This window comes from Miniopterus schreibersii (genome assembly GCF_964146895.1).
Source record: "Miniopterus schreibersii genome assembly, chromosome: 17".
Classification (NCBI taxonomy): domain Eukaryota; kingdom Metazoa; phylum Chordata; class Mammalia; order Chiroptera; family Miniopteridae; genus Miniopterus; species Miniopterus schreibersii.
The window spans coordinates 37,126,390-37,142,008 of NC_138117.1; the positions used below are offsets into that span (position 1 = coordinate 37,126,390).

At 52.5% G+C, this 15,619-nt stretch overlaps 1 protein-coding gene across 2 annotated transcripts in view; it reads right to left on the minus strand.

Annotated features, from left to right (window-relative positions):
• Positions 1 to 953: 953 nt before the first annotated feature.
• ASAP1 (ArfGAP with SH3 domain, ankyrin repeat and PH domain 1) overlaps positions 954 to 15,619 on the minus strand; it is a 281,349-nt gene continuing 266,683 nt past the window's right edge. For both annotated transcript variants that reach the window (XM_081117415.1, XM_081117414.1), the window contains 5 exons: positions 13,127 to 13,196; positions 11,259 to 11,317; positions 6,890 to 7,389; positions 4,842 to 4,964; positions 954 to 3,604 (listed from right to left, as the gene is read on the minus strand). In XM_081117415.1, coding sequence (XP_080973541.1) covers positions 3,530 to 3,604; positions 4,842 to 4,964; positions 6,890 to 7,389; positions 11,259 to 11,317; positions 13,127 to 13,196 — 827 coding nt within the window. In that variant the 3' untranslated portion in view covers positions 954 to 3,529. The remainder of the gene's footprint in view (positions 3,605 to 4,841; positions 4,965 to 6,889; positions 7,390 to 11,258; positions 11,318 to 13,126; positions 13,197 to 15,619) is intronic.

Sequence of the window (15,619 nt, forward strand, 5' to 3'; positions counted from 1 at the left end):
ATCGGGGCGCCTCCGGTTCCCAGCACAGCTGGCAGAGGGCTGTGGGGGCCCCATGTAACGAAGGGGCCGCTTTCACTGGGGCGGGTCCATTAACTTCAAACAGATACTGTCCCAGGTTTACATCAACGCCAACACCGTACCCTTCTGCGATTACGTGGAAAGCAGGCTGCCCTTTGCCTGAATTATCCAGATAATTATGTCGGTCTCTCCCAGAAACATCCCGACCGACTCCCTGGCTTCCATGCCCTCGCCCGCCCCTCGGCAGCACTCGTAGGGGGGTCCTCACTAGTGTGTGACGGGCCTCGTATCTGCCCAGTTTGTTGAAAAGAAACAAGGAGACCGACGCTTCAGAATGTCCAATGCCGTGGCCCCGTGAGCTCTCCACCGCTGTCTCTGGCTAGCTCTGTGACGGGGACTGTCTTCCATGTGGGCAGGAATCCCCATGGTGGCCTTAGAGCCAGAACCACTCGTCTGGTCTCCTAACTCGGTCGCTTACCAACCATGACATCTCCTGCACGGCAGTGGATCTGGGACTCATCTTCAAGCCCCGGGAGGCCGAGGGGTTCGCACCGCTCACTGACCCGGTGGGGACGAGCTGACGCAAGCAGGCGCCTGGGCCCGGGCTGGCTCGCCGCGGGGGGGCACCAGGAGCCACAGCCACATGGCAGACACACGCACAGCACGCGGTCCGAGCCAGGCATCCCCTCCCTTTTTCCTGCCCGTGGGTGCCGTGGAGGCGGGAGTGGGAATGGGGGGGCACCAAGATGTTGAGGGCCATGTTCTGTAAGTCCAGGAAACTGATGCACATTTTTATGTATCCAAAGCGAGTTTTTACACAGGAGTTGCAATGACTTGTGTTATCTATACCCCCCCAAAGCACAGCAAAGGGGAGTCTTGATTTTCTCCAAATGAAAGGGGAGAGGACAACTCACAGAATGGCCGGATTACAGATGTTTGGGATCAACTGAGAATATGTTTATTTAAAAGCAATTTTAAATATTAAAAAAAGTAGAAATGAACACATACAGTACTGAAAAGAACTGTCACATTAAATACATGTGAAATGACAAGTGTACTGATGTCTGAGCGCAACATCCAGATGAGATTCGGAATTTAACGAGTGGCATACGGGAGTCCTATACAACAGGGTGGAGTTCTAGGCAATAAAAAAATAAATAGCAATTGCTGTTCAACAGTAAAATAAGACACACTATTTGCAGAACATACTTTTCCCCTCTGGGGGAAAAAAGAATTAGCTATTTTTTTCATAAGGTTCCATACCTTCAAAATACTGTATCATGTACAAAACTGCAGATAGTGGCTCACTGAGTTAATTACAATGTCAGATTCAACTCAACCGAGATCAGCACAGGTATTTATACCTAGTTTTCCTATGTCCCACGGTAAGCTGGGTTAGAGAACTCAGATTCCTGATGGAAAAAAAGACAAACCCTGAAAAAATAAAAGGTGTTAAGAATCTGTGTAAGTTGCTGCGAAAGGGGCGAAAGAGCAGACGTAGATTCCAGGTCACTTTAGACATCTAGTTTTTGTGGTGGTTTAGAAACCAGTTTATTTTGAGATCAGTTAAAATACTGTAGGCCACAAAAATGAAGTTTCTTAAAGCAACTGAAAATGTGTAACTGAATGAACCAGGACATAAGGGACTGGGGACGGTGACTTCCTGTCCTGACACGAGTGTGGCTCAAGTCCTGAGGCTGCAAACACTGCTGGCCACGCACCAGCACGTCGCCCGCTCCTGACGCTCCTGTGTGGGAGTCACATGTGCTGTGAGGACGCTGGGGAAGCAACTGCTTAAAGTCACTTTCCACTAACAGCTGAGGCATATGCTGCAGGTCTGCCATGCGAGGTTTATTAATCAGGTGGCTATTCGAAGTTTTCATAGAAACACTAAGCAGAACTAAATTAATACTCACTGGGCGCTGTGACTGGTAATGACGGCTTTTCCTAAGGGTTCGGCTGGGAGTTGTGCTTCTGTGAAATGAACGAGTCTCACTCAATGCCAAGGTTATCTGCTTGGAAATGTTCGTTTTCTGTGCGGTTGCCAACAGAGCAGTTTAAGCGAATGCAATGGCAGGACGACACACGAGCCTCCGGGCAGAGTGCAGCCCCACCGGCTGGGGAGGGAACCAGGTGTATTCTTTCCGAAATTCCGACTCATGCAGGAGGCCGGAGTAGGCACGATGCTCCTAATGTTCTGATCAACACATTGGGATGAAAAGAAAGCCACCAGGGACTCGCTGCAGGAAGGGCCTTCTCACAGTGCAATTCCCAGCAGCGTTTAGAACCTCGGTTACGGGCTGACTTGGAGGCAACCTGTCTACTGAATAGGGCCTGGGACTGGAAAACCTCCCTATGACTGGGGTTTAACAAAGAGCCTGGAGAAAAGACGAGGTTGGTTTCAGCACCTGGGTTCTACGGTGGGCAGGCCGCGTGCAGGGTTGACTTTTAAATCCACCATCCGCTTGAATCCTCTTTTAAGGGTTTAAAATCGTCAGGAACAGAACCACGCACCTAATTTAAATTGACGCATGAGATGCTTTAACACATGGGAGGGATGCTAATTCATAATATGACATGTAAATCCACTCTTAAGAAAGCCAAAGGGTTGGCTGGAAACAAATATTGTCGCAACCTCATCATTTCTGCTTTTAATGGCAACCAGGTTTAAAATGTACAGTCCGCTGCTCTGCACTGCTCCTTTACAAAAGGCAGACTCCAGGTAAGCGTCTAATGCATGCATACGTAGAGCTAATGTTTCTGGCAGTCCTTGGTTCCTGAAAATTGAACTTCATCCGAGGGGTTTTAAACTTTTGTCAAAATAGTCATGAAGGCTAAGTTATTTCTGCATAATGAGGTAACATCTCAGGGGCAGGTACTCCTCACAAGACAGTACGAATCCACTGGTCTGAACTCGCACGAGGCGGTGGGCACTGCGAATGCCACCCAGGGCTTGGGGTCAGTGACTGCTCTGCTGATGGAATAACACGTTTAACTGAGCACGTCCCTGTAATAAATACCACAGCAGGTGCTGGCGCTGTAAACTGCATACACAGAAAACTGCAGGCTGGTCTGTCTCGGAGCCGAGTCTCCCCCGGGAGACAGGACCCGCCTCTCGCTAGCGTGCGTTTTCAGTAACACGACTGAGAACCCTGCACTGTTGGAGCAGAGTCGATGCCATGCCCTTCAGCGGCTGAGACCAGTTCTATTTGCAAAGCCAGCAGTTCCTATGTTCCTGTTTGTTTGGAGAACAGCACAGAGAGATGTAAGTGCTAGATGCCAAGGACGGCTTTGGCAGACCAGTGAGACATGCCGGTCCCAGGCTCCCATTAATACTGGCGAAGGCAGAAGACAACAGGGTATTTATTTACAACACACACCATGTTCCCCTCCGGGGGCGGCCCCCCGCGGGTTCCGCCTGTAACAGCAGCTATGTACACGTGTGCGCAGGAGCACGCGCAGGCGGCAGTCTGGCATGAAGGGCGCGGACAGTCTCAGGTTCTGCTTCTCGCTAGTCGGACAGGATGTGGACAAAGGACACTGGGAAGACCCCCTTCCTCTCGGGCTGTCCCTCGATATGGCCGATCTGTGGGAGAAACGAGAGGCGTCAGGCCTGGTGGGTCAGAGCCTGGGGGAGCCCGCAGACCGGGGCGGGAGAGGCCTGCCCTCGGCCACCCTTCGGGAACCACAGAGAGCTGATGACGACAAACTACACAGCACAGCGACAAGCACAGAGCAGTCGGCACTCTCACTGGGTCTCGCGCCCGCCCGTCGGCCCCACGAGGACCCTCGTTCTGTACACGAAGGGACCCGGAGAGCGTTACACTAAGTGCAACAAGCCAGTCCGAGAAAGCCAGGTACCACATGATCTCACTCACACGCGGAACCTAATGGACAAAGTGAACCAACAGAGAGACTCACAGACAGAGCGGGCTGCCAGCGGCCGGGGGGCTGGCTGAAAAAGGTGAAGGGATTAAGCAAAACAACAAAAACCAAACCAACTCATAGACACAGACCACAGTGCGGCGACTGCCAGAGGGAAAGGGGTCGGAGGCGGCGAAAGAAGGCAGAGGGGATAAACGGTGACGGACGGAGACGGCTCGGGGTGGGGAGCACACCAGTGGAGGGAGAAACCAAGAGGCCCCGTGCCTTTATACACAAAATAAAATTTGTACTTTGCTTTTTTAAAAAAAGGACAGTGGCCTAGGGAAGTGGCAGGACCCGTCCCCGGTCTTGCACCGGCCGCAGACCCCTGGAGTGCGCGCTCTTGGTTAGGGGGCTCGCCTGCCTTCCTGCTGGGTGACCTCGGGCAGAGCTTGCTAAGCCTCCTGTCTGCAAAACGGGGCCAAAAAGCCCCTTCTCTCAGGCTTGTGGTGAGATTACATAAAAGACTGTCATCTGCAAAGGGCTGCTATGTACCAAGCACTTGTTTCCTGGTTGCTGTCGGGGGAAAGGATGTTGCGAAAGTTCCCGATCGCTGGGGCCTACGGCAGTTTTCCTCTCCTGTACCTTGGCTTTGCAAACCTGCAGAAAGCTTCTACGCGCCTCGGGCAGCGCTCCTCCTGGGCTTTGGTTCTGCGTCTGAAACACCTAGAGCACCCCTGGCTCACAGGTGGGGTGTGACGCAGGATAAAGCACAGCGGCCTTCACCCCCCGACCCAGTTCCGGCCTCCACAGTTGTTTTTGGTGACAGAAGATCCCCAACAAAGGGGGGGCTCCTGGCCTCAGGGGTGCGGCCTCCCGCCCGGCAGTGCGCGCAGGGCCGGGCGAGGCTCACAAGCTGAAGGAGCCCGCAGGGGACGAGCGGTGCTCTCAGTACGCACCCACCACTCCTGGTCTTCCTCCCCCGTGACGACGATCACCTCCCCCTCGATGAAGGTCAGCTCGTCGTCGTTGTCCGCCTGGCAGTCATAAATGGTCTTCACGCGCCGCACCTTGTTCTTCCCCTGCGACACAGAAACGGGGCGTTAGCTGCCAGGGTTGAATGAGGGGGAAAGGGCACACTGGCCTCGGGCAGGTGACAGAACCTCCTTGAGCCACAATCTCAGCTGTGAAAGGCGGAGCGCGCTGTGTACTGTGACGTCTCGGGACGTGACAGTCCCTGTCCCTTCCCCTGGCATCAGGGTAGAGCCTGGCACGGGCGAGCGGGCGTCACCCATTATTTTCACCTCACGGGCAGGGGGACAGTCGGCTGCATCTGCCCTCTGGGACACAGCACTCTGCCCCCCCCCCACAGCAGCAGGCTCGAGATGACAGCAGAGTCTAAAAATGGGTTTGGGAAGCATGAGCAGAGCCAGCCTGCAGCGCCCGCCGCCGGCTGTGCAGCATCAGCACCTTTCCCCGGCCCGCAGAGCACCGTCAGCAGGAGCCGGCCGACGGGGCGGCGCGGCCGGGGGGGCTCCGGGCACGTCCTCCCAAAGATCTGACCAATTCGACTTGGGCTCTTATTTGTTGAACTTCCAGTTCTTTGCAAACAGGAAGATGGAAATAGGAAAATGACCTTCGAGAGGACGCTTTGGGCACCCAGCTCAGTAAATAGTAATAAAAAGAGCGACTTCCTCTCAGTTCCCCTGGTTTCTCCCTCAGGGGCCCTGCTGACCCCGCTTTCTGCAGCTCCTTCGGGGCCGGGCGGGTGGGGTGAGGAGCCCATGGAACCCCGACCCTGGCGGGGCAGGCCTGTCTCTGTGCTGACTCTGAGAAGGCCCTATGTGACCACGCACCACGGGGAGGAGCGAGCGAGGTCACAGAACAACTGTGAGGCCTGTGGCACCAAGTGGAATTTGTGCCGGTCGAGACTGTCGGTGGCACCCGGGGTCTCGGGAGTTGCCCTTGTGGAGAGAGAGGCACCCACCATACTGATGCGTGGGCTCTAACCAGGGGAGGATGGGTTTACCTGTCTTCCTTTTCCTTCGGTCCTGAAGGGACACACTTTTTAAAAAAAATCCTCACCCAAGGATATATTTATTGAGGGGGGTGAGAGATGGGGGGGGAGGGAGGGAGGGACATGGGTTGGTGGCCTCCCACACACACCCCAACCTGGGCATTGAACTGCAACCTTTTGGTGTACAGGACGACCCTCCGACCACCTGAGCCACCTGGCCAGGGCATGAAGGCCACACTTTTATTGTCATGTTGTTTTCAGAGTAAAATGTGAACGAGGGCAGGGCTGTCATGTACAGTGGGAGGCATTTTGATCCAATCCCCCCATTAGCTGCGCCCCTCAACCTGGGGTGTCAGTGTCCCTGTGGGGGTGCGGCCGTGGGCAGGACAGACGGCATACATGCATCTCCCTAGAACATCACTTTCTCCAAAAAAAGATTTTGGGGAAAAAAGCATTTTTATATCAAAATAAAGCTGATACATTACAGAACAGAAAGCATTCCATGAAAACGATGGAATTTGAGACTTTAGCCAAATTCTCTGTTTGTGCAGGTCTCTGGGCTTTGCCTAGCTCCTCCAGGAAGACGCAGTGAGATGCTCAGAGGTGAGATGCTCAGAGATGCTCAGAGGATGCACAGGGGGTTCTAGAGCCCTGGGAAGGGGCTGCTTTCTGTGATCCGAGGAAGGAAGAGTCCCAACCTCAGGTTCCTGGGTCAGAGCGCTCCCGTGTGGAGGTCTCCCAGGTGCCAGCTAAGTGCATTTAATTACCCAGGAGCCCAGTTACTGTATCAGCTCCTTTCTGTACACGAGGAAACTGAGGCTGGGAGAAGGTGGAGTCACAGCGGGCACTGCAGGTGGGCTCTGCGGCCTGTGCTCCTAACGGGCAGGCCCCGCTCTGGCATGACGCAGACACAGAGCCTGTTAGGTGAGCAGACTCCTGCTTTTTCTGTGTAAGTAGCCCCTAACCCCCCCAACCCGGTCTCAGACCCACCGTGTTGATCTTCCTGGGCAGCGGGACAGGCATTTCAGGCAAAGTGGGTGTCAGGTCATTGGAATCCTCAGAGGCTTGCTTCTGGATGGTGTCTCGGGCTGGCACGTTCGGGGAGAGATCCACCGAGTGTGACTTTGTGGTGGCGTCAGAGGGCGGTTGGGCCTTGGGTGAGGCGTCTCCCTGCTGGGATTTTGCCAAGAGGTCCGCCAGCTGCGGTTTGGGAGGCAGGTCCTTCACCTGCGGTTTGGGAGGTAAGTCTGAGAGCTGGGGTTTGGGTGGCAGGTCGCCCAGCTGTGGCTTGGGGGGCAGTTCTCCTGGCTTAGGTGGCAAATCTCCCATCTGGGGTTTGGGAGTCAGCTCGGTGGGTTTGGGGGGCAGGTCTCCAGGTGGTGGCTTTTGTGGTAAGTCTGCCAGCTGTGCCGACTTCTGTACAACTTCGGGTGGGAGGCCGGCTTTGTCCAGAGAGAGATGATGGATGGTGTCTGTCTTCCGTAGAGCCACTGTGGGGACAAGCACAGAGAGGGGGTCACGGGGACAGAACACAAGATGGTCACCTTGAGGAGAACAGACCTAATGTGGGCACCTGGACTCAGGCCAGACCCAGGCGCATGCTGCCCGTTTCTAAACAGACAAGAGCTAGAAGCCTGGGAGGCACCCACGTTACCACTCATGACTTTACGCCTCAGTTATGTAATAAAAGTATGTCCAAACGAATCCACAGTTTAAAATCCCACAACCATAAGCACAATACGGATCAGAGAAAATTGGAAAGTACAGAGTTAAAAGTTTCCCAGAAGTCTATCACCTAACTATAGCCATTTTAAATATTTTGATATATTTTCTTTTTGACTTTTTTTTACATCTGCCATACATAAAACTTTTATCTATATACTGCCTTAGCAAGAGCACTGACCATGTTAACAAAAATTCTTTAATATCAGTAGGAAGAGGTTTCTCCTCTCACCACCCCTACGATCCCTCTGATTACATTTTGGTGACAAAGGTACATGTGCTCATGAATAAACATGATTACAATAAACCACAAACGTGATCACCCTATCTACACAGTCTGCACCTCTGATTTATTTCCCACTGAACAGGTTTGGGAGTGTTTCTAAGTCAGGCCCTCCTACTCCCTTTGGCGCTGGGCTACGTGGCACTCCATGGCCTGGGGTGGGTGACTGGACCACTCCCGCAGCTCTTTGCACAGCTCTGTCCGGCAGAACTCAGGACACTGAGGACACGTCTCTGAGTCCAGCTCCACCACTTACTTTCCAGCTGTGTGACCTTGGGTAAATTACACACCCTCGCTGTGCCTCACCTTCCTCACCCCTAAAATATCTGTAAAGACCTGGCCGCAGGAGCTGGCAGGCTCTAAGCATTACATTCCTCTTACTGTTCCATCAGACAGGGTTCCCTGCAGCCAGGATTTACATTTTCTCTCGCTCCTGTAGCTCTGGCTCCTGACGCAGGGGCCAGTCACAGGGCTCAGCGAGAAAATGGTTGACTAAGGCACACAGAATGAGTCAAAGAAAAAAACAACTTATCCTAAAAACCCAACAGTCAGATAGTCTTAAAATGAAAATATAAAAATAAAGGAAGACGAACCCCAGTGTTGCAAACTGTTGCAAGCTGCACTGAGGCTGTTTCCGCCCACGGCCTGCTAACCCCCTCCCTTCCTGGGGAACTCAGATTCCAGGACACCCTGCTCACTGCTGGCCCCTGAGCTTCAGCTGATGCGGCTCAGCTTAAAAAGTTACAGTAGGACCACCAGATTCCTCACTTGAAGGTTTAAAACTGAGTAAACAGAAGTCTGAGGCAGGTAGTGATGGGGGAAACCTGGGGGATCCCTGAGGCAGGCGGCTGGGAAGCCTTGCTGTAGGCCACACTTTTGGGGGAATAGAAACTGTAAGTGCTGAGTAGCTATAACCCTCAAAACATGTACCTCTGCCTCTAGAAATTTATCTTAGAACAGAGATCCAAGCAAGGCACTGAGATGTCTGAGCTAGAATGTTCAGCACGGCAGTGTTTATAGTGAAGGAAAAAAGCAAACTACGTGACTATTAAATAACAGACCCTGCTTAAAATAGCATGGACTGGACGATGGAACACTATGCAGCCAGGAAAAGTCGCCCTGTTATCTAATTTATGTCATAGCCAATGTTTTTAATTGTTACATGAAAAAATGAGCTTAAATGGAAACTTTAAAAAAAGCACAGAAAAGCGAATAAAAGGATGGCCCCAGCTGTTTATCTTGGTGGGAAGACTTTAGGTGGTTTGCAGTTTCTTCTTTTTGCTTATCCGTAGTTTTCAAATCTTCTAGAATGAATATATATTACTTTTTTTAAAAAAATCCTCACCCGAGGAAATTTTTGTCATTGATTTTTTAGGGAGAGTGGAAGTGGGGGGAGAGGGGAAGAGAGAGAAAAACATCGCTGATGTGAGAGAGACACATCGATTGGTTGCTTCCCCCATACACCCCCCAACCGGGGCTGGGGAACCAACCTGCAACCCAAGTACACGCCCTGACCAGAAATTGAACCTGTGACCCTTTGGTCCACGGGGCTGATGCTCTAACCACTGAGCCAAATTGGCTACGGCAATATATATCATTTTTATAATAAGAAACAAAATAAGTCAAGAGACAGTCTCTCCTCCAGGGAGCCTGTCCAACCTCTGCTCTTTAATTTCCCAGCCGGGCTGTGTTTTTCCCTCCCCGGCGAAAACTCCTTTCTGAACTACATTCACTCTGAAGGGCAGACAGCCAACTTCACCACAACTGGACGACACAGTGACCTGCTGGGGAGGACACCAGCACAGAGGCCCTCCGGGTCCGTGGTCATGAGGCAGTGGAACCCCCACCCTGACTACTTCCCAGCCACACCCAGGGGCGTGGTCAGGCCTAGTGTCAGTCAAGTGAGCAGAAGCCAGCACAGGACAGCATCAGGAGGCAGGTGGCTCGGGGAGGAGGCCAGGATGGGATGTGGAGAGTGGCAGCAGCAACGCAGGTCCCAGTGGGGCTTGGGTGCGAGGGGGGATGCCTCGGGAGTGTGATCAGCGGGCGGACATGGGGCTGGGTGGGGCCGACTGCAGAGAAGTGGGAATGGTGCTGGGGATCTCGGCTTCCGTCTCTGTGAGGTCAGGACAGCACTTTGGGCGGTGGTTAAAAGAGAAAACCCAGTGGCTTTAGTCAGATCCAGCAGACCAGGGGAAGCCTTCCTTTGTGCCTCAGGAGATGCGGGAAGTGTCTGGACTCCCCTCTCATCCTACACAGGAGCCAGGCCCGACCAGTCCACACTCCTCCAAACTCGCCACGGGGCTGAGACCTTGGGAGAGGTGAATTCTAGCTTCCCACCACGGACCCCTCGTCTGACTTCTGGGGTCAAAGGTCTCACCGTCGGCAGGGAAACCCACAGAGCGGCCACCAAGCTCCTCAGGGCCTTTGTCCATCCCTAGAGTGGGTCCTGCTGCCTTGTGGGCCTGGGTGGGGGTGAGCGGAGGGAACCAAGTGCCCCTGTGGGGGGCTCTGCAACTCTAAAACTGGAACACTGCAACACAAGCTCCGCACACTCATTTCCATGTGATGAGGAAGACGGATGCTTCGGTCTCTCCAGTGACAGGCTTGGCCAGGATTAAATTGCTGGGGAGAGGGTGAGTGTCTGCCTGGCGGAGTGGCAGCACGGACACTGCTTTCTTGTATAGTGGTGCCTCGGTTTTTGAATATCTCCACTGATGAACGTTCCGGTCTGCCAATGCCATAAACCCGGATGGGAATGCTTTTGAACACGCCTCGGAAGTCGAGCATGCCACACGGCTTCCGCTGAGGGCAAGATCTTGAGGCCCAGCTGTGGGCTGTGGACCCCTCGGTTTCCAAACGTTTCAGAACTTGAACGGTCTTCCGGAACGGATTACATTAGAAAACCGAGGTACCACTGTACTTGGCGGGCGACAGACGCCATCTCAGGGACCCGAGAGCTAGGGGCTCTCTGAAGCACGACCTCATTTCGTCTTCACAAAGCCTCAGGAAATAGTATTCTTGCCTCATTTACGGGCGAGGAACCAAGCCCGAGAGCATCTGTCTCCTGCCCAGCTGCACAGCTTGTGAGTGGTAGAGCTGGACCTGGTTCCCGGTCTGATGAGGTTTGCGAAAGAGAAATGGGACCCGGGGAATCTAATGAGGTGCTCTGCTAATCACAACATTTGAGTTTATCAGTGTCTCCTTCATGGAGCACGTATGTACTAGGCATCCACTCCATGCCAGGTGCCACTCCAGCATCTGGGACACAGAGTGGCCAAGAGAGAGAAACCCTGTCCCCTTAGAGGGACAGTGACACTAATTACACATGAAAACAAAAGCAATAAATCTTACCTTTCTGAGGTAGTTTAGGCAGAACTCTTGGGCCAAGAGCGGACTTCGCAGAACTGGTGCTAATAAAAAAAAAAATCATTTAGGACCTAAAAGTGCTATGTCAGCGGTGACAGGTTATTCAAGGAAATCATAGGCGTTTGCTGAACTATCGAAAAACCCTTTCAAAATTTCTTTAACAAAAGGTTACAGTCCAGTTTCCAGAATTCAAAGTTTGCCTGGCTGGGAAGAGGGAGGAAAGGGTGTTTCTGAGTGATTCAGACGAACTCCTCCTCCTCTTGACACCTTTTCCCAGAGGTAATAACGTTTGTGAAAGCACTTGGCATACTAGATTGTATCAGGTGTGGGACACAGAAGTAACTCATGTCACGTGACCCCACAACGTGACCCCTGCGGTCTCTGTTTTCAGATGAGGAGACTTCAGGGACCAGAGAAGGTCCTGAGGCTGGTGGGTGGTGGACATGGAAATAAGACCCAGCTATGCCAGACTCCAGAGCCCTCATGTCCTCCAAAGCGACCTCCCCTCCCCTCCTTTGGGAGGCCATGTAAAGGAGCAGGGAAAGGCCCAGGTCCCCACGACAGAAGTCTGCCAGTGTCGTCTGAATAGTCAAATGTTAACCTCTACACTCTTTAAATGCCAGCGCTGCAGGTGGCATCTATTCCTTGGAACCCACTATTTCCCTTTAACAGAGGCCACAACTACTCTCAGGACACAAGAGCTCTGTGGACTCCAAAGCAACAGCAGCCAAGTGCCTGAGTCTATCTGCCAAGGGCTCCTTTTAATATCTCACTTCTCCTGTTCTGTCCTTTGATGTCCTAAGAATTGGCTTTTCCCCCTTCTATCCTAATTGCATTTAAAAGAACAGGAAAAGCCAAAATAACTAAACAAAAACTGAGCCACAGAAAGATGATGACATGCCTGCGTCTTCTATCTTGGCCCTCAATCACCCTTGGTCTCAGTGGTCTTTCATCTCACCTGAAGTCCTACCTGCCCCTGGGCTACTAGAAGATCCTGTTGAAAGAAAGCCACTACTGAACTGAGAACAGTAAATGCCAAAGGGTTTTGCTTCAAACGTATTTGGAGTGATTTTGTCAGGTCCTGTCAGGCAGGGTGCCAGGGAAAGGAACTCAGGGACTGGGAGTCTGCAGAGCCAGGGATCTGAGTCCAGCGCTGAGACCACCTGCCACCACTTAGCCTCTAGGGTTGTTTCCTCATTTGTAAAAGTGCACATTGTACCAATGGGGCCTGCCTCACAGGGTGGTAAAGACTAAATAGGACAATGACATTAAAAGAAATGAGGATTTTTGCTTTTAAAAAAACCTTGGAGAAACTCTGGAAAGCAACACCCACACAACAGCTGACTCTCCCTCAGGTTTGGGTCTGGAAGTGGCTCTCTGTGTCCTCAGCTCAGGCCTCTAGAAAAAAATCCTCTGCCTTGAGACTGGATAAACAGTGCTCACAAGAAATGTTCCAAAGTACCTAAGAGCCCTATTTTTAAAAGTTTGAAAATCTCTAGGCTGTCAGATTTCACTGAGGGCTATCTTTTCACTCCCAAGACTGCAAAATGGAACTAAGGGAAAGTAACGAGACAAAACAAGTTAATTTAAAAAGCTGAAAAACTCATTCTGACAGACTGTGACTCAGGGATGTGAGTTCCAATCCCACCTGGATCTCGGATGGAGGACAGCTGTCCACTCACAGTGCAGTCTGCAGAGTGTGCCAGGCCCAGCGACAAGGGGTACATGCAACTGGAGAGGTTGTCACCAGAACCAGCGCCAGCTGGCAGGCCACACTCGGAGCAGACTGTCACTAAAACCCACTTCTATAATTCCGCCCATCGCATCAACCCAGCAGGACAGAGCTGGCTTACCTTGACTGCTGAGACAGCCCCTCAAACTTGTTTGGAGTCTTACTCGATGACGATGGACCCATGTCATTACCTACAGGGAAAATCAGATGTAAAAAGTTGCAGCCTCAGACAGTGAAATGGAATACAGGGATGTAGGGTTTGGCAGACAGGTACCCTTAGGTTCCATAAAGGAACTGATAAGACTGTGTGCATAAGTTCACCTAGAGGCTTCCAGGTCAGTAGATGCCAGGTGCAGAAGAAACACACAACCCATAGGTGTATATGTGCGGACACAGTTCAGCAGGGAGTGGTAAGTGGCCATCTCCTGGGCAAGGCCCTCGGTCACTTACACATCATTCATTCAAACATTAACATTTATTTAGTACCTACTATGTGCAAGGCATGAACACGTACTAGGAGGCACAAAAGCAAGTAAAATGTAACTGCTCTTGCAGAGTTTAGGATCTGGCCAAACTACACTAGTCATGTGGAACGAGCTGGGTGGTAAAAAGAAGACAGTGTCCAAACTCCCTGGTGAGAGAGGAAGGAAAGTGGTCTTTGGGGGACACAGCCCCTGAACAGTGGAGCTCATTCTAGTGGAGGGGCACCAGACCAGACCCTGTGCTCTGTCCAGAGGGCAGGAAGGCTGGCTGCGGAAATAAGGCTCCTCTGTGACCCATTCCACGTGGGAGGAGCATGAAGCAGCGTGGGGCATCCTGGGGCAAGCTGCCAGGCACCCCGGAGTTGTCCCTGGGCACCTGCAGCTTGTCTCTGGCTCTGGGCCACTTCCTTGCTTGCCCTTCCCGTGACTGCGCTGGGAACCTGTCCACTCCTTTGGCTGACCCCTTCCCTCCCCTGCCTAGATGCCCACACACTGCCCAGTGGCACTGGGAAGGGGCTGGATGGGCAGGCTCAGAAACAGGCAGGTGGACGGAGAGGAAAGGGCTGAGCGTGCTCCCTGGCTGGTGCATCTGCTCCAAGGCCCTAATGCTTTCCTCCCTCCTAACGATGCGAGGAGCTGGCATCATTCTCATTTTGAAGAGGAGGAAACAAGGATAAGTGAAGGGATGGCACCAGGTCACACGGCTGAATGATGCACCTGTCAGTCCTGACCTCAAGTCTACATGCTTTCTGTTACCATCATGATGCCCAATGGTAACATTAACAATGGCAACTACAGTTTACTGAGCACTTACTGCGAGGAAGGCTCTGTGCCAAGTACCTCACAGTGATTATGCTTATGACATTCGCAATACAATTACCCTGTGTTTATTTACAGAGGAAGACACACACACAGAAGAAAAGCCCAAGGTCATGTAGCTGGTAAGGGTCAGAGCTGGGACACAAAGCTGAGCAGTCCACCTGCAGGGTCTGCACCAACTACCACAGTCCATCACCTCCCATCCCCTGAACCACAGGGCAGGGAGAGGCTGGCGGAGTGTGGGATGGGCCTCCTCGACAGAATGTCCTCTGGCACTTAAGGCGACTCCCATCCCCCAAGGACATTGTGCATTTGTCTCTGTCACTTTGCTCCCTCTGTTCCCCCTCCCACTAGGGGTAAATTCTTATGCAAACTTCAAAGTACATCTCTGAAGCCAATTTCCGAGCATTTTCCCCCAGCCATGAGCTATCATTCCCTGCTTCTTGGGTGCCTGTGCCCACTGGTCATAGAAGTGGTGCAGGGTGCAACTGCTGGAGCCAGACAAGCCAGTTTTGAATTCCAGCCGTGCTGCTGACCAGAGCGTATGAGTGTGAACATGGCTTTTCCTACTAAGCCTCAGGGCCCTCACCTATAGAATGAGAGTTATGACAGTCCCCACCCCACTAGATGGGCATGAGCATTAGAGAGAGAGGCTCTGGAGGGCGGAGCAGTGCTGGACCATAGGGAGCCTGACTCAGTAGCACTTACTATCACACAGTTCCTTGATGGAAGTAATAGAAATGATTTACTCAATGAGCGAGAATCTCAAAGACAGGGCTCTGCCTTGCTCCTCTCGTAACCCCACTTTCTGGCCCAGTGTCTGGCACGGAGCAGTCACCAGGCGCCTGCTCAATGAGGACAGAGCCAGCAGCGCTGACACAGCCCCTCTGCCTCAGCTGATCTCTCACACACCTGGGTGGGCAGGCACCTGTCCCCGGCAGGCAGGAACCCAGTCATGCTCATAGCGAGGCAAAGGCCACCTGCCAGGCCTGGGAAGAATAGTGTGGTTTAGGAAAATTTCTGCGAACAGGGGAGTATTGGAGGGAAGAGCAAAAAACCAGAAGCAGCTCAATCCTTTCTCTGTGCATTTTGGAAAAGGATCCCAGTGTAACACACAGATGTGTGAGAGAGCTGAAGACAGATGCTGGGCAGGCCACTGAGAAAGCTGTGGCCACTCGTGTCAGCTCTTAGCTGCGGGCCAGAGCTTGTGCAGAGTCAGATACTGGCCTGGCACGATGGCAGAGACTCCAGGGGTCGCCTGGAACAGTCGATAGTGACGTGAGCTTCAGAGCCAGAAAGGGGCTCAGACACCA